General features: G+C 39.5%; 1 protein-coding gene across 2 annotated transcripts in view; it reads left to right on the top strand.

The window, feature by feature from the left end:
* PCCA (propionyl-CoA carboxylase subunit alpha) overlaps positions 1-25,377 on the top strand; it is a 299,843-nt gene that overhangs the window by 178,232 nt on the left and 96,234 nt on the right. For both annotated transcript variants that reach the window (XM_087757694.1, XM_087757695.1), the window contains exon 19: positions 8,492-8,594. In XM_087757694.1, coding sequence (XP_087613820.1) covers positions 8,492-8,594 — 103 coding nt within the window. The remainder of the gene's footprint in view (positions 1-8,491; positions 8,595-25,377) is intronic.

Raw genomic sequence — 25,377 nt, 5'->3', positions numbered from 1 at the left:
ATTGCTTTCAACTGAGAGAAGCTGGCAGGTGCTAAGCACTTTTTAACATAACTCTTCTTTACTGGGCAACTAAATAAGGGGTTTGAGCCTGAATTTAAGTATCAGGTTTTTGGTTTACTTTTTTAAAACTATGGTCCAGTGTCTAAACTAAATACTGAGCTTATGGTTTTGAGGGAGTGCAATTGCAGAAATTGTCATTAAGATCAAAATCTCTTTATGTGAATAAAATATTCTTCAGTATTTAATCTAGCTATCGTTAGAGCGTGTAGCAGTACAAGTGGATTTCTAATTCGTGATAAGGAGCTGATACTCTCACTGTACGTATTTGACTTTGGATTAGTTCTAGCCCCGTCCTGTGCACCGAATACCCATTTGTGGCTGGAGAGTGCTGGGTGCGGTTCTGGAGCCTGGCTTCTGTCTGTCTTGCATCAGACAGGAACCTGGTCCCTGTGTCCTCAGGCTGTTCTGCAGTGTGGTCCAAAGCAGGGTAAGTGCAGATGATTGGGATAATTTGCTTTGAGAACTACTCCTGATCTGAACTAAAACACTGATGTTCTCACACCCACTGTATGTTGTCTTGACTACTTCTGAGTTATCATACTCTCCAGAACTTCTTCTGAAAAAGTGGGTGAACAACTGAAATTCTAAGTTCTGACAAAAGGGATGATGGATTAAAGCAGCAAATATGTTTTGAATTCAGGTTTACAGTGGTTAGTGGCAGTTTAGTTCGACATTAGTAGGCTGCAAGTCAGGCAGATTTCACTACTGGGATGAGTAGAGCAAGCCTAACACGGAGTTTGCCTGGATGTTTCAAAAAATAATTGAGCATGAAGGGTTGTCTTTTATGTGTAGATGTAAAACTGAATGACTATTACCTTATCAAACTTATCAGTAGGTAATCTTTCAATCATTTCACCTGCATTTTCATATTAGTAGTTTAGACATTGCCTGCTGACTATTTTTAACGTGCACAGGAAACCTGTAATATTCTCAACTTAATACAAAGTGAAAAATAGCACATTATTACTGGGCACGGCCATTGCTTGAATGGAGGCGCAGGAAGCAGGCTGCCCAACAAATGGCTACATCCCAATACCATCATGTTATATGGAAGGATATAACTGCTACTGGATGATGCTAACAGAAGAGCTGTAGTCCTCCCTACTGCGTCACAGTGATTTGTTCTGAAGCTCTTTGAGCATTAAAAGAAAGTGAGATGATTATTGTAAGACTATTCCTAAATATCTGCACAATTAGAGAACTAATAAATTTCCTTGTTCAAGGAAATACAGGAGAATGTGTTCAAGAGCAGCAGTTTGTAATTTTCCTTTTGTGGAGTGTATTATTATTAGTTTTTCCAACTGCCCAAAGTAAACCCTTATTAAAAATAAAGGGTGTTAGAGAGAAAGAGTTGTGAAATGAAATAGTTCAATGGAGGAGAAATAGCCCCAAATTTTTTTTTATGACAAACAGATTTTCAGATTTTTCTCTCTATAACAGTTGTCAGCACGCACAAGTCAATATTGTTGACTGATCTGATTAAAAACACCTGCTTGCAAGTAGTTCTTTCTTTAGTAAATAGTTTTGCTGATTTAGGAAAGATGGTTTGAAAGAACAGATCAGAAGCACAGACTTGTAAATTATATGGAAAATAAATGTCTTTTCTGTGTTCTTATGAACACATGATTTGAAGCTTCCTTGCTTCTCATCTCACAAATGCTTGCAATGAGACAAGGAGCAACATCTCTTATCCAGCATTAACACTTGTGATGTTTCCTTTTTCCAAGAGAAACCAAATGCTAAAGTAGGCCCTGACATGCCATAGGAGAGGAAATGAGTTTCAAATATAATTTTTTACATATATTTATTTGTAATTTTCAAGGTATGCTGGCATCTGCTCAAGGACTGGGCAGTCTGACCCTCCCCTGAAATTGAGAGGTCTTGGGCTGTACTTGCAGCTCCCAGGATTGCTTTGTGTTTCATCCAGTTTGTTAAATGCAAAGTGCATAGAAATTTCCTGGAGTAGGTCCAAATGCCAAACCTCTTTGTCCTAGAGGATGCATCATCAGGCTGCAAAGCTGTATTCTCTGAGTCTCCATGAATCTCTCATTCCTTCCTACCATCAGCAGGGTAGGATGGCGAGTCCCCTAATGCCTACCTGGGCCCTGGCTCTTTCACGTGAGAGATGGGAGGAGGATTTGAACCCTCACAGGATGAGGGCGACTGGTAACCCAGATCTTTCATTGTCTGGATGTACACGCTGCAAGCATGCATTTGTTATAGTAAGATGGGCAGTAGCAGCAATCCTGCTTCCTTTGCCTGATAGATTTAAAGCTAAAAGAGCCATAAAAGATTTTTCAAGAGGGTTAGAATTGTTGATGTTTGCCTGCATGCTTGGAGCACACCTTCTCCTTAAGGCTATGGAGACAGCTTTGGCAGGGGAGCCCCTAGTTCCTGCCCCCCTGCCAGGCTGATGGGGAAGCTGGCTGCAAAGAGTCGGGTTAGGGTGGCTCTGTTTGCAGGACCCAACCCCTGCATCCTTAGAGACCTTCAGAGTGGAAGAGGGTGAGCCAGGGTGAGCTCAGGTTGTCTGCAGGGTTACTTGCCAGTTAAACAAAGATGAAAGGGGTTGAGCCCACACACTTAGATCTGCCAGCTAAAATCACCCTAGATTTATAAGATTTAGCTTTAACTGTTTCTTTATTTAGCCTTGATCTGGGGTTCACTGATGAAGGCACTGGAGGTTTTCATTGGGCACTGGGATTGCAGGCCCTTATGTCAATGCAAATCCCCCAAAAGGCTTCTATTAAAGGAAAAGGAAGCATCGAGATGTATGCTGTTTTGAATCAAAGCACAGTGCACTCCATAGAATCCTATTAAAGTAGGGCTTTTTATTTTATAGTTTACCTTTCATGTAATTTAATTTTTTCCTGTGGTCCCTATTCAGATAGAGTACTGGCTATAAATATGCATATTTGTTATTGATCTAAAGGTAATGTGTAAGAAAATGTAATGTAAAACCATTTTGACATAACCATTGAGTAATTCTTTCAGCCTTTGTCTGATCAGCTAGCACACAGGCTAGTAGAGGTTATTTTGTATGACATACGCAGAACTATAATTTACTCTAATGATGGTATATTTTCATACTGTTGGTGAAAGAGGTGTATGTATACATATGCACACATAAAGCAGGAAGAAGGAAACCCCATTTTTATGTGAAAGCGCACATGATATGTGTAGATGGATCAGTCTGAATATATGTAGAAAATGTGTGTGAATAGATGTAGAAAATACTTCAAATTGCTGAGTAAAATATTCCCAGATTCTTAGGTTCGTTTCACATAATTTTTAGTTCTTAAAATAATCCTGTGAAAGTGCTGCTTTTATCTTTTCTGTGCAACGATGAACTTTTATGTTGGAAAGTGTTGAAAGTACTCAGATAGTAAAGCTTAGATTTTTGTTTTGTTTGGCAGTACACTTCTGTTTAGAATTCTTTTAATCTATCCATTCCCTGCTTTTATATTCATCTGATAGTTGAAGGTTCTGTGAAGGATATTTCTTTGTATATGAACTTTATTAAACCAATAATACTCAAAAGTGTGAGATTTACTTCCCTTTTTCCTCTTTTTACATCATAAGATAGGCTCTTGTTTGAGTTGTTAAATTTCTGTTTGCCTTTCTTGAGTTTTTTTAGGGGGAGGGTGGAGAAAATAAGAAACAATTTATATGGTAGATCTAAAGTTTCATTAAAATTGCTTATGCCCTGTCCCAGGCATTTTAAGTGGGCCATCTGTCTAAACATCTCTCCATTTTTTTTCTGATCATTTCCTCGACTTATTCATGAGCCATGGGAGGGCTCCTTTGTAGTCTCCATGTAGCTGGTTCAGTCTACCCCCACTGAATACATCTATGTGCTTGCATAACATATCTTTTCACAGTGCTGGAAATTCTCTGAACTTGGTTCAGATGAATGGCCCACTTTCTGAAGGTCTTTTTTTCTCCCCCTGCAAAGATTTGTATGCAGAAACTGACCTTGGTGGCTACAGAATCCAGCACATTATTCTTGATCATTTTACAGGCCACCTGCTGTGAAAGTTATGATGAAGGATTTCTTAATGATTCTTTGACCATTAACATTGTTTTAAGTCAATATTTCACTTTTATTTAACTGCTGAATAGGTAATTGCACAATTGAAAAACAGCTTTACAGCGTGTCATATAATGTGGTTTTCAAACGCTTACAATCTTTCATAACGGGAGAATTTGTTATGATAGTTTGGGATTTCTGTGTTTACGTAAAGTATTATGCAGCAAAAATATCAGAAGTAAAGAGAATTTGTAAGTTTTTTTTCCCCCAGTATTAGAACTCACATTTTGAATTGGAAGTAAAAAAAAAAATCTATACTCGATTTCCTGACCCGTTAGGAGCTGGTGACATTTATCATAGCTCATTACATCATCAACAGTAATCGGGAGAGGGGAGTTTATTTGCCACAAACTGCAGAAAATTGTAGTTTTATTGAGTACCTCCTATCTGATTGGTTGGTGACAATCAAAATGGATGGGCAAGGGCAGAGTTATTACTTGACTTGCTTTTGTGAATGTCTGTTTTCTTTCGTTATTTGTTTTTGACTAGAATAGATAATGGTTTAACTAGTGTCTGTTTTCCATGGGCACAGTAAGTGTGTGTCGATCTAAAATTTTTAGCAGTTGTCTGCTTTCCTTACTGAAAACTTGCAAAGAAAGCAGGAGCTATAGTTGCTGCATTATTATGAAGTATCTCCCTCTCTCATGGCAGTTGGGGGCAAAAGGGCCATAATACACTGTGCCATGTATGAAATAAATTATGGGACCATGACATCATCTGTAGTTGAACAAACAGTGACAGAGGTTGAAAATAAATAAATAAGCAGGCAAACACTGATCTTTTTCTTCTCGCACTGTTTACATGTTTTTATAACTTCAATGCTTTAGAGTAATGCCTTTTTGACTTAGGGCCAGGCCATCACCATACTCTTCGTCTGTGCCCCTATTGCTCGTGGTACTTCCCATGGGAAGGCAATATGGAGTAGAGAGGTTCAGAACTGCTCATTTCTGTACGGAGGGAGTTCGTAACACCCTTTGCCACCCGCCTCCTGTCGTTGCGGCCGCAGTGCCGCCTTTGCTCTCTCCTTCTCTTTGTGTATAATGCTCCTGGCAAGGGACAACTGTGCACAGCTCTCTGTGGCCCTGCTTCCCGTTCACCTGGTATTCATCTTGCTCCCAAACTTGCATTTCTTCCTGCAGCCCCGGTGATCTTTATACGTAAAGAAAGTAATTTTTTTGATGATACCTCGTTTACCAAAACGGGGAGAAGAAAGGCAGGGCGTGTTGAACCCTATGAAAGACATGTCATGTGGATTCTGAATCTAGGGTTGGAGGGGAAGCACCTTAAGTTTTTTGTGTCTTTTATGATGGTAAAAATGACATTATTTTTTCTTTCAGTATTTTTTCTGTAAAAAAAGTATGGCAGATTTCAGCCCAGTATGTAGAATTTTAAAAGTTATGCGTTTTTGAAAATAGCCAGACGTTTGTGGAGTTTTCCATGAAGTAGTGGAAAATATATTCAGAAGTCCAGATGTTTTCTCTTTGGAGGACTTAGAAGAGTTCTAAACTAAGGAAGCAACCTTGCCCAAGAACAAAGAGATTATTGCCTGTGCATTGGGACTTCTCAGACATTTTAAAAAAAAACCACCAACAACCACCAAAACAATAACAACAAAAAGCCTCTTTCTTAGCCTGATAGAAACTTCTGCATTTCTAAAGTAGTTCAGACTTGAGCAACTTCCTTTCCATATCCAAGAAACTTGGACTTTTATCCTTACTTTTGGATTTTGTGATCCTTACTAATGTAAAAAAAACCCCCTCTGAATCCATCAAAATGGAGTCTAGTACTACAAGATAATTTATTTGAAAGGAATTTCATTTAATGAAGAAAAGGTAGGATTCTCATGAGCTAATGTAAGTATCCGTCTTAGCCCGTGTTAACTGTAGGTTACAGTTACAAAGCCACAGGTGTTTGATTAGCAAAGCTGAAAAATGTCCCGATCTAGCAATTCCAGGAGGGAAGTACAACTTGCGGCATACTTGGTATTAGCTACAGCTCTGGACGTTGCCCTCCTGACCACCAGTGTTGCAGAGAGCGGAATTAGATGCCTGTGTGGCTGTTTGAAACCCAGGCAAAGCAGCGATCATAGTCATGCCTTTCAAGAGGCATGCATCCTGTTTGGAGATACACTTGACAAAGCTCAGCAAGACAGGACCGAACAAAAATAATCCCTGCTGGAGAACAAGACTGTCTTTCCTTTGATGGCCAGCAGCCAGATTCATGAGGTCACTTCCAGGCAAATGCAATATGAAGCAGGGCTGTGCCAGCAAGGTTATACGGAATCTCATGCCACAAGTGAAGCGGATCTACTAAGCTGTGTTTGAGATGAGGTCTTACCTCTTAGAGAAGAAGTATGAAGTTGCTATAAACCACTAAATCCTGTTGGTTGTGGCGGTGGAGTACCATAGAGAATTTAGGCTGGCTCTGCCAAAACCCCGCTGCTACTTTCCTCCTTACGGGTGCTCTGATACCAGGAAGCGCAATGAAAACATCTGGCGGCTCGCTGCCTGCTACCTGTGCAGGAAATTCCTGTTCCTCGTCTTCAGGAACTCCCGTGTCTGTCATGTTTCCTATCAGCCAGTCTAAACGTTTTGGTGACATACAGGAATTTCAAGACGAGGTGCTGAGAAACGTCATTGCACCCAATAAGCCATAGATGTTTCCTCAGATTTGTTGTTTTGGCAATTGTCGCTGTATATTAAATGTGAAAGGTAACACTTGGCATCATCAGTATGGGAACAGGTTATTTTCAATATCTGTTTTCATTAACTTTGTGGGTAGTGATAGTTACAGACGAGCTAAGATGTTTGGTGAAATCTGGTGTAGGCCTTACCTGGCTTGGATCCAGAAGTAACTAATGATAAATATGCATCTATTTGGCAAATATATTTAGTGCTTCCATTTCCCTTTTTCAGGCATGTTGCAAGGCACAGTTTTTGGAAACTCCTTGCCTAATTAGGTGCCTGAGCTTGCACTTGCTTAGATTTCAGGCGTCTAATAACCCAACCTTAAAATAACTGTCAAAATCCTTAGCAAATCAGCATGTTATCCTTGGCTTAGGCAGCTAATTTCTCCTCCTGTGGCCTCTGGAGGCCAGGCCTCACAGGTGCTTCTCCCTGTTGATTCCACAGGGAACCTGAGCACTCCCTTTGGGGAGATGTGGTTCACTGGGCACCTGAATCCTCAGGAGGATGCATGTGGCATAACACAGAAAGACGTGTTTCCAAGCTTTAAGACTCTGAAGGCTGCAGTAAAATGGTGTAGTAAGCTCTGTAACGTACAATAGATGAATGTTACAGCAGAAATTATCTTTCAAAAGAAGCCTAAATATATTATCTCTGTAGGTTTCTTACAGAGAATCTAAACATGTGTAAGAGTCAGCGTGGAAGAAAAGCTATACCAAAATAATGTGTCTTTGTTTTAATAGAGTTTAAACTTCACCTTCGTACCTTCTCTTTAGGCTACATGGTGCTTGCTGATGCAAATATATAGCAACCACTCTTCAGAAAAGTTGTAGCTTAACTTTGGACACCAGTTGTTACAACAAAGTGGAAGAGACTTGAGAAGTTAGGATGAGGAAACTGAAATCTAATGTACATTTAAATAAAATAGCTGAAAATTACTTGTTTCACTCTGAACTTCCAAGAATGGAGACTCGGATCTCATTCCTTTGCTGTCAGGTGTGCTTCTTTAAGCTAAAGTTGAAAAGATTCAGGTTTCTTGTATTACCTGATAACTGGTGCAGCCATAGAATGCTGCAGGAATAAGTATAATCCTGCATGTGGGCTGTGAAGATATGTCATTATTTTTTCAGTTTGCTTGAAGGGCTCTGCAGACGAGACATTCTAAAATGTATATTAATTAAAAAATTACTTGTGTTACTTGTTTGGCTGAATCTTTTAACTGTAATTGGCCTTTAATTAAGGTTTACTGAGAACAAGATGAAAGAAATAGCGATTATATTTTGCCCTCAAAAAGAATGCTCCAGGTATCACTGTTGCTATTCTCTTGCCAACCCACTTTCTCATCTGCTTTTCATCCTGTTTGAGCTAATTCTGCAGCAAGCGTTGGCTGTATTCAAGAGCGTCCTATAACTTTATCAGCATACCCAGTGTGTCAAGGCAAATCTAGAAAGAAAGTAGAGTATATTTTCTCCTCATATGCCAGTCGACAGAAAAGTGTATTTAGTATTTTTTTTCAAGTATGCTCTCCAACTGTGTCTATAGAGTAATGATATTTTATATCCTTCATGATCATCCTATGAGGCAAGTACTTTTGGTTAAAATGGGCGAAGCATGAAATCTCTGTTTAAAAACTCTCCTCTGTCTGTTTCTTTTTTAGAATTCCTATTGCTAAATCAAAGAGAAGTAGCTGGGAGCTCTCTGTGCGTCTAGGAGATGGAATTTACCCAGTTGCAGTTTCAAAGGATGGCTCATCATTTTCTGTAAGTTCTGCTCATTTTGTAAGAAATTTGATGTATTAAGTCAATGTATATTATCCCTGATGCCTACTAGCGTTCTCTGTTCAGTGACCAAACATAGGTGTTTGTTTTGTCTTTAGTAGGCACTGCTGTGAATTACAAAACAATACTCCCAATGTTAATTAAATAGTGCTAGTGTACAAAGTTTTTTCTCTGCTCGTGCTTGTGGAACATTTTTGTATCTACTTGTTTATTAAATTAGTTTTCTAATTAACAACCCTGTTTAGTGTCTTGTTTAGAAGTAAGGTCTTATGCTCCATTGTAGATATATGAGAGCAAGAAAATAAATGCAATGTCAACAAAAATTACATTAGCTTGAATTAGTGATTAAAAAAACAAATCAAAGAACCAAGCAACTTGAATGCGTAATCATACTGGAATGGAATTATTCAGCACCTCAGCGGTAAAACTGTCTGTGGTCATAGTAAAATGCCAGTGTTTCAAGATGTGCCTAGGTCACTTCAGATAAACTATTGTTTTTACAAATATTCTAAGATAATTACTTAAGCACTTAATGTTGTCAGCATGAAAGGCAGAATGACAGACCATGACAGTAGAGGAATGGTAATGCTGTGTTCAGTAGTTCAGCTGTTCAGCAGAATAAAGCCAAGATGCAAGCTGGTTGAATTGGAGTATTGAGAAGGCAGATTTATAGAGAGAAGTACTTTTTAAGTCTGTTAATGGTAATTCCATAACCCAACTGAGATTTTTTTTTTTTTTTTTGAAAATAGACAGTTGACTTGCATAGTGTCTGTTGACTCTTAGGCAAAAGTTTTCAAAAGCGTCTAAAGAAGTCAGTTTTTCATAGAATCATTGAAAAGCAGGACTATGAGGAATCCCAGAAGTCCTCTACTTTACCTCTGACAGCTGTTTACTCTTCTTGCCTGTCTTTATTGAAGAAACTTCTGCAACATCTGCTCCATGACATTTTTTTATAGTCATGGTGTTCACACCTATGTTGCATTCAGAATCATATGAGATTTCTTTGAAAAAGGACATTTAAATTAGTATTTCATATAATGAAGACAATATTGTCTCAGTAATTCACATTTGCTTTGCTCTACTGAAATTTCAGTGTAAAAACCATGATTTTCAGTTGAAACTGGTCATCTTTTTAGGTGGTTATTTTCACTTATGTGAATTGAGGTAATGAAAACCTACCTTTTTTTTTTTTAAAACCTTTTTCTTGGCTGAACTGGGTCAAAAGATGCCTAACCAATATCCTTTTTAATGCTACCTTTACCTCCGTCGCACTGTATTTTACATATACTCACAATGAATGTGAGAGTATGACTAGAGAGCAGGGATACTTTGTTCCATGTGGATCATAGGTGCACTGTAAAAAGGATATGGAGAAGATCAGTCGTTGTGGTCAGCACTTTTAAAAATTTTCTCTTGCAAGTGTACTACTTCAAGCGTGAAAGAAGGTGGTCATTTTAGCTGTAGTGTTTCTTTTAGAAAGAATTCCAGGAGGTCTTGAGCAACTGTTTACTCAATACCTAAATATAATGTTGTTCCATGGCAGTGGCACTCACCCGACGTGTGGAATGGTGCTTCAGGAGCAAAGGCTATGTCTGTATTCAGCTTTTTACTGAATTAAATTTATGGCCCTAACAGGCATCCTGTGAACTTCGATACAACCCATTGCTCCAGCAACAAAACATCTCTGCTAGATCTCAGCCCAATTTAGATTTGGGCTGGCACTGGTTTGCGTGACAGAGATAGCCCTTCCCAGGAGTAGTCATTGCCTTCAGTCTTTCTACCTTTTTTTTTTTACCTTCCCTTCCCCGCCCCCCGCAATGTCGCTATCTCCCAGCGGTCAGCCTGGAGCTGCCTGCTGCTGTGAGGATGATATAGAGTGGCTGCTGGTCACTGTGGGTGTTGCATAGGCTGTGAGCTCAGAAATCTAATTCCTGTAGCTGGACCTCCCTGAACTAGGAGTTTTCTTTAGCACAACTAATTATGCAGGCATGCATATGTGCACATGTATTTTTTGCGAGATTTGCTTCCATTTCACTTAGTTAGCTAGGCTCTCGCTTATCCTTGCTTACATAATTCAATAGATACTTCTTTAAATCAGACTGAGGAAAGTTTACAGACAGAGGAGGCCTAAGCATCCTTTTATGCTTTTGTCTCCATCGATTGCGAAGGTAACTGAACATACAAGTTTCTGTGTGAGTCAGTCCTAGATTCCACTTGCAGCTGAGTTGTAAACTGCATTGTGTTTCTCCAGCAGGTACGAACTCTGAGAAAGGATGCTGGACATGTGATGCTATTGCTGCTGGTTTATCGTTTTAACATACAGACAATCATTCCAGCCTATACCACTGTCCAAACCTGTGTCTCGGTTTAAATGGGACTGCTGTACGGTTCTGATGGCTTGCAGCAGTATGAGCATTACAGCTAGCGTAAGCCCGGTTTAACAAGGCATATATGGAGTCTGATTTCTAGTCCTTCAGTTTGTTATTCAAACAAAAATAACTGTGGAGGTTCCTGCTCGTGTCCTTGCATCCCTGCAGTATGCTACTGCTGTTACCTTCCACTGCTCGGTAAGGAGGCAGGAGCGGCCCTGGGGAGCTGAGCACCCCCCAGCGTCACGGGTGAAGGGATGCATAAGCGACAGGGAGGGAGCAGGGGTGCCAGGCAGGACAGGCTGCGTGCCCTAAGGGTTGGGCCAGAGGGATTGGCGACAGAAGCTTTCACATTCTGATTCTACCCTAACCAAGCTGCGTACTCGGGGGAAAGATAATTCTTTATTTATTTGTATCTGGAAAATTCCCTAGCTGGTGAAATAAGTCACAGTAGGTGGATTTCACTGTGACCAGAGGTCTATCTCACTTAAACCTTAAGGTATAGTCTATTAAAATTCACTCCTGAACTTGGGTTTGTAAAAAGCAAGTAACTGGTTTTGAATACCAGCATTGTTTAGAGTTACACTTATTTTTCATTGTTACTGGATAAATAGCAGAGGACATGTTATTCTTTATTAATAAATTTTCTGTTTGCTGGGGTTCTCCTGTGATTGTGCTGCAGACAAGAGAATATAGTAAATACAGCACAGTCAGAAATCTTCTGAATTATTATTCAAAGCTTTACAATGGAAAAACATTTGCCTTAAAACTTCGAAGCAGAGAAGTCAAAGACTATGAGCGAGAAATCTTGTTTCTGATCAGAAGGTGTAACATACCATCAGAAAAAAATATGGGGGAATTCAAAGCTTGCTTTATTAACTTTGCTGTCAGAAACACAAGCCTCACTTTTTGAACTTCTGCATTTACTTTTTGCTATTAAATTGGTGTGACACGGGCTCCTGACTTTGTGGGTTGTGTCCCCTTGTGGCTTGTGACAAAGATAGCTGAATCTGTGGTGCAGTTAGATAGCCCAGTGGGAGGGCCACCTTCACATTCCCCTTCAGAAGTTTACTCCCGCTGCAAACTGTGCATTGCAGCAGCAGCGTTTGCATCCTGATTTACTTTGTTTACCACTGGGACTCTTCCAACAGTGACTCCTTTCTTTTTTTTTCCTTAACTCTTCTGCTTTCGCCAGCCGAAACCTCACCACCTCACAGTGTGCAGTGCTTTGCTCTCTGTGCAGGGAGTGTGAGCAGCAGGCTCCTCCATGGCTCCCGCTGTTTGCCAGCAGATCATTCATCAGCATCTCGGTCTATGGGTCATCTGTGGTTTTCTTCCTTCATCATGAGAATCTTAACGAATTGTGCAGTGTTAACTGCTCTTTGCTGCTCTTTATTTTTCAGGATTTTGAGTTTCGTAACTATCTGTTTTTAACCGCTTTATTTGTAACAGAGGTCCTTGATGCAAGCTGGCTTTAGGCTGCTTTAGAGGCCTTGCTTCCCCAAACTGAAGGACTTAAAAGATAAGTGGTCAGGTGTGAGCAATACTGTGTGCCTGAAGCAGTGCAAACAAAAATATTAGTTTTCTTGTTTCCAGTAGAGGTTAAAAACTTTTGTGAATCCTAATTTGATATTTTTTCTTCTAAAATAGAAGTAGTTCTGTTGTTATTCTGAAGCCAGCAACATATATGCTAATACTTAAGTTTGTATAAAATCAGCGCACTAGAATTTTCAGTATCAGACAGTTGTTTCTGGTGATAAGCTATCAACATAACACAAACACTTTTGCAATTAAAAGATTCTAATGACCTGACTTGAGAATTAAAATCTAGCAACTTTGGTGAGATCTGCTTGCTTGTGTACCAGGAACTCGCCAAACAAATTCATGTAAATGTCATTTATTCTTTTTTCTTTGTTCTTTGTCCTGTGTATTAATTGCTAGAAGAATCTTTAAGCTAACTGCTTGTCATATATATCCATTTAGTTCTTTGGAGGACAGATGGTCAGATTCTAGGCTGTGATTAGTATTCTTCTTATGCTTAAAATTTTTCCTCTCATCAATGGAGTTAAAGATCTTACAGTCGACATTACTGCTGAAATAGAATTTGAAGGAAGAATACCCTCCTTTACATGAGACTAATGTAAAACAGCAACAAACAGCCCAGAAACATCCTGCCACCAAACTCTGGAATCTTTTGTTTAGTTCAACTTCAGACAGGAATCTTTTTCATCTTGCCATTTTCGATTGCCAGTCTGGCTACGAAATGTGTTTATTTTATGATTTCATTGATACAAAGATTGATCCAGTTTTGCTGATGAAGGTTGGAGTCTGTTCTTTCTTTACGAAGCTTGCTCTGCAGAGTACCAAAGCGCGGGAGAGACAAAAGCAAATGGGAACCAACATATGTTGAGCAAACCTGGTGGCTGTGTGGTTTACCTGCACTGTACTGAATTGACCCTTCAAAGCCAAATGTCAACCACTAAGGATGCTCTGAATCCATGTGATGGTGGCTTTGTTGCCTATTTGCAGACTTCCACTCCTGGCTGCTCACAGCCGGCGTGGAATCCCTTTGCTAATGCTATGCTGGATGGGAGCTGCCCTCTCCAGCTGCATTGTGAGCAGCCCCTTAGTACCGGTGTGTGTAGGACTTCCGTGTCACGGGCAGCCATGGATCGACCTTCTCCAATGTGGATGGATTTCATGTAGGTAATACACTTAAAATGTATAATAAAAATAATAACAAAGAACATAAATGGCGTAAGCAGGGGAGAACATAAATACATTGGACCAGGTATCCAGTAGTAAAGTTCAATTTGTTGGATCCACCACTGTGTAATTTTCATTCAACAAAAGAATGAAAGATAAGTAATTAGGTGACCGTAGTGCACTCTTTTCACTGCTATAACCCACCCTCCTTACTTTCTTCAGTATTCTTCAGTTTTATTTTTCTGTTATGAATGTAACTGGAATTAGACAACTGAAGAATGGTTTGTATTAATATCTTTGTGGTGGAGGAGGTGGTAGAAAAGGGATGGGTCATCTTGATTTTTGTCTACACCTCTGCTTTCACAAAAGCAATGGATGAATCCAAAGGCTCAAATGATGAATACCACCAGTAAGTAAGTACACTTCAGGAGATACAGTCATGTTTCCTTTTGTTTGAAGTTCGTTGCTTTATGCATAGGTTGAGGACCTAATTTTAGTTCAACAAGGAATTTGCAGCTGTATTTTATGCAATAAACTGAATTCTTGAAAACCTTTTTGACATAATCTGTTTTCTGATTCTTTGCTATAGTATAGAATCCTCTTGAGAATTCTTTCTGGCGATTTGTGTGACTTCTCTGCAAGTAATTGTTGTTATTCTCCTTTTTCATGTTTGAAAACAGCCCTTTCTGTTAGGGTTCTTCATCTCTGTAGTAGATGCATACCTTCCCAGACCACTTAACCTCATCTTCTCATCTGTTCAGTTGACAAAGAATTTCCAGATGTTTTCAGTTAGAAAGTAGCTTCTTATCATTGAAGTTGTGGTGAATGAAAGTTGTTTGTTTTTTTTTTTTTAAAGTGTAAGGTGAAATAGTTCAGAAGTTACTTTAAGCAAATGGAAATTTGATATATTTCCAGAGGGACCTGTATAGGTCAAATGCTGAATAAGAGGAGTAGAGAAAGCTTAATTACTTTTTTCAGATTGCTACTAGAATGGGCTACCATTTTCACAAAACATGGGATTACTTCTTAAATTCAAAGTTAAGAACAGATAACTATGGTACAGACATGAAATCTCTACGAAAAATTTGTGAAGCTTGTTCAGCCCAATGAGAAATTTATTAATGTATGTTTTTAATAATTTTTAGGAAAAAGCAATGTTTTTTCCTGATCTCTTTCATGAGAAGTAAAGAAGCTATTAGATATCTGTGTAGGTAGAAAATTGGCCTGTGTACCTCTTAACATTTGCAAGAGAAAACCTATTGTATAGTACATAAATGAGCATAACAATACAAATCTAAGGCATTACTGTCATCATTATTTGAATACATCCTGTATCGTCAGCATAGAGTGGATAAATAGTTATCTGTATCCTTTAATTTAGTTAGTGAATTCATGTAGATCTAGTTATGATTAAGCTTTGACTTCAAATTAAAATGTAATAAACATTTAATTAGGAGACCTCTGCTGTATTAATTTGCTGTAAATTTTATGACTGAGGGGTAAGTTGATTTTAAAATTACTTCGGGAAATATTTTCTGTTTTCCTCCCCCTGGAGAGAATTTACAAAAAATGGGTAAGAAGAAATATCACCCAAAAATCAAACTAGATGCAGCTTAAGTATGCAAAACATCAAGTGTAAAAAAGAATAGTATAATGTAAAATCAGAGCAATGATACAGAAAGTTGCTGTAAGCAAACTTAGTCCACATTTAATTCCTTAAACGCAAATGTGAATGGAGTGGGATCATAATGGAGTGCATATTAAGTTCTGTCTTTGCAGTAGTCCATGTAGAAGAATAATATTGCCCAGCGCTATCAGTATAAAATGAATAATCATATTAAGAGAATCAATAAAATACCAGTTATTATTTCTTTTATATGACCAGTTAGTTATATATTATGTGCCCGAAGCATACCAGAAATGTAAAATACTAGTAATATGAGGACTGTATTAATAGGGATGAAAAGCAAATACCTGTAGGAATTAAAACAGTAAGAGGGGTTGCCAGTAGAGATACAAATTAACATATAGCTCCAGGAGCAGTAAATGAAGATTTTCTGGTTTAGTCTAGTTCTAAATGTATGTTGTTATATATCAGTATGTTATATTTGTTATATGTATGGAATAAAATATACTGTTATTCCAATGTCCTATGTTCATTTGAATGAAGGGGGAGTGCACGTGTAAAGGCACAAGTGGAGGGGGCAGATCAGTTAGATAATCCTTACAGCTGTAAGCAGAAGACTTTTCCTGCCTTTTTCCAAGTGGTTTGTATTTTACTTGCAGAGTAGCACACAAATTCTCCATTGCAGTACACGTGCACTTGTGCAAATAAAATTCTTCATTACCAAGTTCTGCAGGTTGTATACCTGTAGAACCTATTGTTCTAGAGGCTGTGTACCTACTTTTCCTCTTTTAATTCAGGTTCAAATCCAGAGCATTTTCTGTTTGTAAGACTTAGTGTTTTGCATAATGGCATTTCAATACAGTATGCATAAGCTAGCCCTGTGGCGAGAGCAGAACCCACGATTTCCACCCTTGCAAAGCACTACCATTATCACTGGGCTGTAGTAGGGCTCCCACTTGTTGACTGACTCTGTGGCTTTGGGGATCCTGCATTCCTTTCTGTACAGTGGCAGGTTTACTGGAAGGGTAGAGGCTGCCCCGTCCTATCCTGATGGGGTGGGGACAGTTTCTCCTGGGAGGCAAGCACTGTGCGCTTGAATCCTTCAGTCTGGGGAGAGCGCTGATCCTCGTGCTCTGACTCTGTGGGCAAGTGCTTTAATTGCTGCGTTTCTGTGGCTGCTGACATTGTGATTTTTAAATGAAAGTGGCCTTGGCTGCAGTATTTTGTTGTGAACTTAGTGTTTCTGGCATGCGTTTCCACTCTGCGGCATTGAGTCTCTCAGAGAATTTAGATGCTAGGACATGTTAGATGAGATAGAGGTAAAAATGCTTAGGTAAATATTAAGTACACTCATGTAATATTTGTATATCCTTGTATTAGATATGGTTGTGTACTAAGCAAAAAGAGAAGCAGAGTGTATCTGGATTGCATGTTTTTTTAAATACCATGCCAATTTAGCAGTAAGTATGTGTAAGGGACTGGTACAATAGGTGCATGTTTGCTTTGTAGAGGGAGATTGTTGGTGTGGGTTTGTATGTCTTGGATTAGGTTATTCACACAGTACCCCATAAGCATATAGAGAAAAATATCTACAAGGTTGAGAACTAAAAATAACATGAAAAGTAATGAATTAATAGTGTAGTTTTAAATATACTCTCCCCTCTATGTCAGGCCAGTGTAGTAGCTTGATTATAGTATTTTTGGACATTTGTAGTTCTGCTACAAAACTCACAGTAACATATGGTCTGGCACTGGTATGTAGCCTACAGGAAAAGTTTAAGAAGAAAATGCAATGGAAGGACTGAAATGGTAAAATGTAAAGTATTTTAAAAGAAAGCGTGGTCAGTTTGGATATTTATTTTCCTTGTGTTAGAATCAGACTTCTCTTCATTGTTTTAAAGCATAGTTCTTAGAAGGCAAAGCAGGAGCTAGGTTTTTACAACGATTAATTCTAAATTACCTAATGAAGGGTTTTATGCACACAGGTGGCTTCATAGGATGAATTCCTGTTGGGTGAAAATGGACACTATGTTCTGCCATGGGTTATGAGCCAACGATTCCAGGAATTCCAGTGAACAATAAACTGAAATATAAATCAAATAGCTGTAATGATACAGATAACATACCACTTTTTTTCTTCAGAAAGCCTTGCTTCTGGCATAACAGCATTTAATGTGTCCTGCCACCTTTCCGGTCCTTCTGTGGTCTTTTGGTTTAAGACTGAAAACTCCTTGGGGTGTGGGTGTTGTCTTCAGTTCATGCGTGTGCCATGCACACTTCAGGTCCTGCACCACAATATTTGTATTATTATTTTCTAGTTTCTAAAAACAATGCTTACAGGAGCATCACTTGAATGCTTTTCTTTAGCGTGGATTTTGTATCCAACAGAATTGGAAAGAAAAAGCCCAACCAGCTCCTCCCTGCTCTCAAAACCCCCTCCAACTTCCCAACCCCCCTCCCCAAATTTTATAGAATGAATTGATTAAAAAATGTTGTGAGCTCCTCCTGCTGGTTCAGCAGAAGCAATAGTTACATTTAAAAGCATGCTAATGTAATATTAAGAGCCTGGCTTATTACCACAAAAGCTATAGTTAACCCTGCAGCTCCTGGATGGTGTTTCATCTTTAATTCTGTTCTCTGAGCAAATCTCAGCACATTTAATATTCAGTATGACACTCTACTTTGGGATCTCTTGATGCTTTGGCATAGGGGGGAGACTATAAGGTCGTTGCTGCTTTGAGTTGCTTTCTTAGCTCTCAATTTCTTTGCTGCTTTTTACTCCTTTAATTTAATTTTTAAGTAAGCCAGACTATTAACGTTACTTTAATGTAGCTTTTATGGCTTATGAAAAATAATGCTGCTGTAGTGGATAGATGTGCGTCAGCTGTGACTAAATGTTTTGATGTAGTCTTCTCAAAAGATAGACTAGAAGAGCTTTCCTTTGAAATATGTGAAGCAGTTTTAGACACAGCTTCTCAGATGGATCTAATTAGTCTTTCATATGGACTGGATGTCCGTTTGTTGCAGCTGAATTCTCATTTCATTCACCCATAACTAGAAACACCTCGCTTCAAACGTGTTTCTTCAAAGAAAGAAGGGTTTAGGGTTCCATGTTTTACTGCTTTTTGATGTTGGTTTCCCTTTAACTGAGAAGACCTTATGTTTATACAACTGTTATTAAGAAAACATAGCTTTGTTCATGAATGGAGTTCATTCGGTATCACTGTTGGCTATTGGTAGAAGTCGGAGATCTGTGGAATAGATCTTGCTATACGAGACTAGTGGGACAGCTGTATGTCTGGCTATTAAGCTTGTTGTAAGATTTGAATGCAAGCAGGATGTTCTAATAAAACCAGGGAACCTGGGCTGTAGGAGGATGAAAACGAAGATTAGAGGTACAAACAATCAGGCTTATCAATGGATAGCATTCCTGTTTATTACTTATATACAGTAGTCACCAAAGAGGCATTGTACTCTCTCCACTGTTCACCATTTAGGATACGTTTACATGGCACAGTTTAGTACAGTACAAAGGAACCTATGCTGGCTAACCTAGTTTGGGCAGTGCTGCATTAACGCAGCTGTACTGCTCCGTGTCGAACTAACTTGTTTAGAGCTGGCACGCACATCTCCACGTGACGCTGCATTGTGCCATGTTGTGACACCTCTACAACAAAGAATATCACGAAAGCTGTAGTGGTAAGTGTCTGATTGATCGGTGTAAAATATTCAGTGAATGACACTCTATACTGCTATGGTTGACGCTTATGGAACATGAGTGGAAGGAAGGCGAGGTGGCAGATGCTCTGCCTGTGTCTATTCCCCACTGTCTGCTTTGCAGTCATGATGTTCTTTAGGCTAAGGGGAATCAGTTTGCAGAAACAGGCTGATTGCGCTGGCTGTAATTGCTCCCCAGCAATGTAGCTGAGCTGGTTTTGCCTCTGGCGATTGCCATTCACCTCTTCTCTTACTTGTAAAAGAAAGGGCAGTCCTGCCCAACTGCCTCAGATGGTGGCACCTAGGACACGTTGATAGGAAAGGAGAGTGTCTCTTAGATGCTTGAAGAATCCCAAGATCCCTGCAGCACTGGGTGCTCAGGTAGCTGCGTAACGCCTCGGGTGGCGTGGTGGGCTGTGAGCAGTCTAGCGTTAGTGGAACTGGCTGGTCTGCAGGGTTGTGTCTCGGGTCCCGTTACTTGTCCGCATCAGTAACTACAGCAAAGTTGTGTGTCTGCTAGGAAACTCTCACTGCAATACTTCCTCCTGCCCCGAGCTTCACCTGGTTGTTTCCTCCACGTGCCTTTCACTGTGTAACGGTCCTGTCTTAAATCCTCAGCTTGTTCACAGGTGGCCTCATGTTCCCCGTCTGTCCTGCCAGAAAGCAGGTCTGGGTCTGCCGTGCAGTCACTCACACATAGGTTGGCCAGCCCAGCTGCTGGGTGGCAACCAAATTGTCCTTGTCTGTCCAAGAGCTGAATGGGGGCACTCATTTTGTTCTCTGTGCAGCTTCTCATTTTCATAAACCTTAAAGGGATTTCAATATGTTTGGTTAATGCTGACCAGTCAGTGGGTTCAGAAGTTGTGTGTGGTAGGGATTTACGGGAGGGACTCACAAATAAACGGTGCGTTTTGTTAACAACTTTTTTCTTTCCAAGATCAGGCTAAAGGTACTGTTATTGAAAGGGTTAAGAAATAGCAAGGTTGTGCTGAATGCAGGAGGAAGGAAATAATTTTAAATTATTAAAAATGAATTGCATCGCTGTCTGTGGCTCACATTAAAGAATAAAAAAGGGAACCTGATTTAAGTACTCATAACCTATTGCCAATGGTTTATTTCATTTTCCAGAGAAAATCTACAGATCTCAAGGACATACAATAAATTGAAATCAACTGGAAACCAAAATAGACCTATAGATCTATAATTATTTCAGGTAATACTGTATGCACCAGTCTTTATTTCAAAGGTTGTCATTGCAGTTCCAAAATCACTCAGATTTAAGGAATGCCAGATGTCAGGTGTGTATTTTGCAGTAGCGTTAACTATGTGACCAAATGCAGAATCCCTTCGCTGTTCAGTGTGCTATATAGGCCAGCTCTGGGCGTTTCCATAGTTTTGTGTAGTGATGGGGACTGCTGTCTACAGACCTTTGTTTCATTTGTTGTGGAAATGGAAAGAGAGACAACGTACGAGGGGAGGGTAAGGAAGAGAAGGGTCAGCCATGTGGTTAATGGGGCTGTGTCCTGACTTTTATCTCTGCCTCTGCCAAAGTCTTTCAGAGGTGGTAGCCAAATCTTTGAAACCATGCTTTCTGCGAACGCAGTCAGTTTTGTATGCTCTTCATTCTCCGGGCCTCAGACTTCACGCTAGAATCGGTCATGGAAGCGCTGAATACTTAGAGCTGCTGGGGAAATGACTGATATCCGAACATTTAAAGTTACAAAGCGAAGTACTCTGCAGTATCAGGTTTCACGTGCATCATGTGTTTAGGAGGATCTTTTTAAACTGTAATCTGTTGATGTCTCACCTCTACTAGATAGTGTGAGATGATGGGAACGTGGTGAAAATAAACTGATGTTTCTCTAACGTGAAAGAGTGAAATACTATGTGCTAAGGGAGACATGAAAAGTGTGATGAAGAAAACAATACTTCTATCTGTGGACTAAGACTTGAGTAGCATGCAGTAAGCCTACATGAACAATTTGGAGACTAGTTTCATTAATGAGTACTGTTCAGTAATGCGTCCACAGCATTTGAATCTGTTTAAAATATGTATACAGAGGAGATGAAGCCAGGTAGTGCTTCATATCTCACATTTTATCAGTTCATGATATTCACATTCACATAAAGTTGTGTCTGAATTTAGCAACTCTGGGTGTGTGCATGTGAGAGACAGAACTCCTTATGTTCTTATGTAATAGTTCTTCCCCCCCCCCCGTTTGCTTTGTAATGTAATGCTGATACTCTGAGGATTTGTTAGCTGGGTTGGATCCATTAAAGTCATTGCCTGGACCTCTGCAGGGAGCTGAGAGTGTAATTGCTGGTAAGACTGCAGTTTTCTGTGCAGCACAGTAGTAGAAATTAACAGTAAAGGTCAGGAATTTGAGTTTTATTCCAAACTCCATTTCTAAAGGGTGGTCAAGCATTCAAAGTTTGTGCTTTCTGCATGTTTGCTTCCTTTTGCTCACTGCTACTCATGTGTCACTTTTCAAGTCCTGCCTTTTCCCAGCTTGTCTCTTTGTTCTGGTTTAATTCTTCTGGCTAGTCCTAGTTTCCACACCTCAGTCTTCTCGCCTGGTCCATGCTCATTGTCTGGCCAGTCTGAGTCTCCCCTTTGGACTTCCATGTCGCTTAGCAATCAGTCTTGGTTCTCTTCTACAGGACCTTCTCCCATGTATCTGTGCCTTGCTCCAGAGGCCTCTAGGCTTTCATCCATGCATTGGTCCTCATTTCCATTTTCCTTTGCCAGGGCCTCAGCATTGTTTTTGCTTGTCCCATTTCTTCTACCTTACTATTTGTCTGGCTAGGCCTTTTTCGAAGGTAACTCCCTCGCTCCTTAGACAGTTCTCTCTTTTCCTTCATCCTATGCTTCTAGCCCCTTCTTCCTTGCACAGCCAGTGCATGCTTCTATCTCTTCCATTCTCTGAATTAGGTTTCATGTGTTTCTGTTACCACTTCGTTCTCCTTTCTCTATACTTAGTCTTCTTGCTCAGGGAGTCCCCCACACCTTATTTCTTGTTCCAAATTTTCCTCTCCATCTTTTCTGTACTTTCTTCACTGACACTTCCAATCTTTGTTCCAGTCTGCTTTCTCCAGTCACGGGGCCCTCAGTGTCCAGTTTTTGTTGCTTCTGGGTTGTTTATACTGCTGCTTCTTCCTTTGGTGCTCAGCCCTAGCAGGAGTAAGCATTGAAACCACAGAGGTGACAGTTTTATTAGGTTTATGCTTGACTTGGTATTCTGCAATCCAAAGCCACAGTTTCAGGGCGAGCCATGTTCAGCCCTGGGCTGGTACGTGTTAAATACAAAGAAGTGTCTTCCAGAAATGTAGCTGTGAAGTGTGGTAGTCTACAGATATAGATAGGATTTGTTTTTTGAAATGCATAGAACTCGTCCAAAGTTATGCAGCTTGCAGGGGGATGGTAGAGGTGCATTCCAACAGTTTCACTTCCTAGGCAGATTTTCAAGCCTCTGTTCCAAATCATAAAGGAGGTGTTGCAGCCTTTCATAGAAAAGTCAACAGAATTTAGTAATGGGGTCAAAAATATATTGTTGTTCTGTATCAAAATGGCTGCATATTTCTCTGAAATTTCCCCTTTCTGAAATCACCTCTGAATGACTGTTCAGCCTAAATAGAGTTCATCTGAGTTGTAAGAAACTGAAAATACAGTGTGATAATGGGAGGAGTTGGACAACTTTGGCACTAAGACTCTTCCCTTCCCCCTCATGCCGTAGCTCCATGTCCCAGACCCATGCCTTTTGGCAGGCTCTTCCTCTGCTCCTGCCGTGCTCCTTCTGTCTTCATTCCAACCTTGTCTTTCTGTTGTGGCTGCCCTCTTGTTTCCACCATCTAACCACTATCAGCTGTTTCCTTTATTGCCGTAATCACTGTGTATTTTCACACAGTGACCTCTTTGTCACTGTTGGAGCAGCCCAGCTGTTTGATGCTAACAGACTAGTTAGCATGCACAGTTTATCCCACTTTAATATTTTCTCCTAGCTGATAGGGGAGGGAGGTTTAATGAAAAGTGCGTATGGTTAAACTGGCATCTTTATTTTGATGATGGTGAGCTTTGCATATTGCTAATTTATAACAAGCATACTTTTGAGTAGTTTGGGGACTTTAATATTAGTTTTATCGTCTGAACTCTCAAAGGAAAGCTACAGCGATGGCCAATCAGCATAATAGAGTCATAGAATGGTTTGGGTTGGAAGGGACCTTTACAGATCATCTAGTCCAACCCCCTTGCCATGGGCAAGGACCTCTTTCACTAGATCGGGTTGCTCGAAGCACTGTCCAACCTGACCTTGAACACTTAATAGGCAATAAGCAAGAATGAAGACCAATTTCGTTGTTTGAAGGTAACAGCAATAAATGAAGAGAAGGATAGAGATAGATAGTGTATTCAAATCTCAGGAAACTAAGAGCCTGGGCCTCCTTTGTTTAACAGTTAGACCAAGAACAAAACCAGCCAGAATAGGATGCCCTTGAACAAGACAGCAGCAACTCTTAAGATAAAACAGAGAGAAACAGACCCTCTCCCTTACGCAGCTAATGGATTTTTCCTGGCCTTGGTAAAGGAAAACTCTTTGGAATAGTGGAATTAATAGGAATGGAGGGGAAGGGGCCAAGGGATGGTCATTGTCAGTCACAATCAATCAGTCTGTCAGTCTACCCAGCCAAAGTCCATGGTGAGATCAAATCATGTTGGCCCATTATGTTGGATACATCTGCAATCCAAACTGAACCAAAGGTGATTTAAAGTTGCTCAGGCTGACCCTGCGGGGTACAAATACTCATTACTTGGGTTTATTGTAATTTATGTCAACAATCAATCAACAAACAAACAATCCCAATTCACAGTACGTGCTTTTGCTTTGTAAAAATGTGCTTGAAACAACTGAAGGGCTAGATGGCCTTAAGAATAAATGCTTTTAGGAGCATTACTGAGTGGGATCTTTTGAATCTGTTGAACAATTTGCATTCCTAACAGAAGCTGTTTTAATAGCTAAGGGTGTGCCCCAGAAAGTTCAACATTAGCAATGCTTTCCAGAATGGTGGGAGATTATTTTGAAAATGGCAGTAGGAAGTATGTTTGATGTTACACACAATTCTGGCATTTTTCAGTCATTTGGAACTATTAATCTGCTTTACTGGATCTGCCTAGCTCTTTCTGTCTATATGTGCTGGCTTTTTTTTTTTATTCTTCAGCTGGAATTTTTTAATGGTCTCTATTAGTTTATCATTTTAGCAAGTTTACTTCTGGTACGATTAGCTGGAGTGAATAACAGATGAAATTACTTCAGAGTATAAATTCTCATTTGGTCTTCTAGGTTATATTTCATCTGTTGTTTGCTTTCCTAATTACCAGCATATATCAGTACTTAAAATTAGAATTTTAAAGCACGTATTACTCATCTTCTCTAGATCAGAATTAAAAACAACATGGGCTGACATGTTGTATTATTTCTTCAAAATCTGATAATGTTGTATTTTCTCTCTTTTAGGCCTAATTATCTCTTTAAAATATTAAATCAAGAATTGGTTTAAGCCATATGACATAGTTTGGTGGGTTTTTCAATTAAACTGTTGTTGAGTTGTTGTTGTTAAAACACACTAGCCTGCATTGCGTTTGAAATGGAACATAGTGCTCCAGCTCTGAACCTGTATCACTGGTGTCTGTTACTGGCACCAGTACTGAAGAAAGCTCAGTGAAAATTTTCAATTTGGTCTTATCCCTAAGAAATGTTTGAAGAGTAAATAAAAAGCACAGGTAACTTTGGGAACAGTAAGATTTAGATACAGCTTCATGACTTGGAATAATATCTGAGTATATCTTACTACGTTAAATCTTTTTCTTGTTAAGTAATGACATTAAAAACCAATCTGTGCAAAGCACGTAGAAGATTAATTAACATTGGGAAGAAGAGAGATGTCTGAGGCTTTCACCTGTAAGGTACCCTTTATCTCCAGCTGAGTTTGCCAGCCTTTATTGCTATTTGTCATCTTCTCCAACAAGTACCTTGATATTTTTTTTTTTCCACGCTGCCCTTTATACTTTGAATGACTCCTGTAATGCCAATACCATTTATTAGTCTGTTATCCTCTCCCGCTGAAGGCTTTGAGTATTGGTTTGACTTAAGCAAAAAAATAAAGACACATTCATTTAACTGGTGTATACTTCCTTTTAGAAACAATTAATTTAAGGGAGAATTAATGAAGATAAAATGTCTATTCCTAATTTTAAGGACATTGTAAATACAGAGTTAAAGCCTTTCTATTATGATGCTTTGCCCTCTTCATAAACAGTTATATGAATTCATTATTTTCTGCTAAAGCAAACACA

The sequence above is a fragment of the Nipponia nippon genome, unplaced genomic scaffold (assembly GCF_047370975.1).
Source record: "Nipponia nippon isolate SJK-2023a ecotype South Korea unplaced genomic scaffold, ASM4737097v1 scaffold_2, whole genome shotgun sequence".
NCBI classification, from domain to species: Eukaryota; Metazoa; Chordata; class Aves; order Pelecaniformes; family Threskiornithidae; genus Nipponia; species Nipponia nippon.
This window is presented reverse-complemented; position numbering and strand designations above follow the sequence as displayed.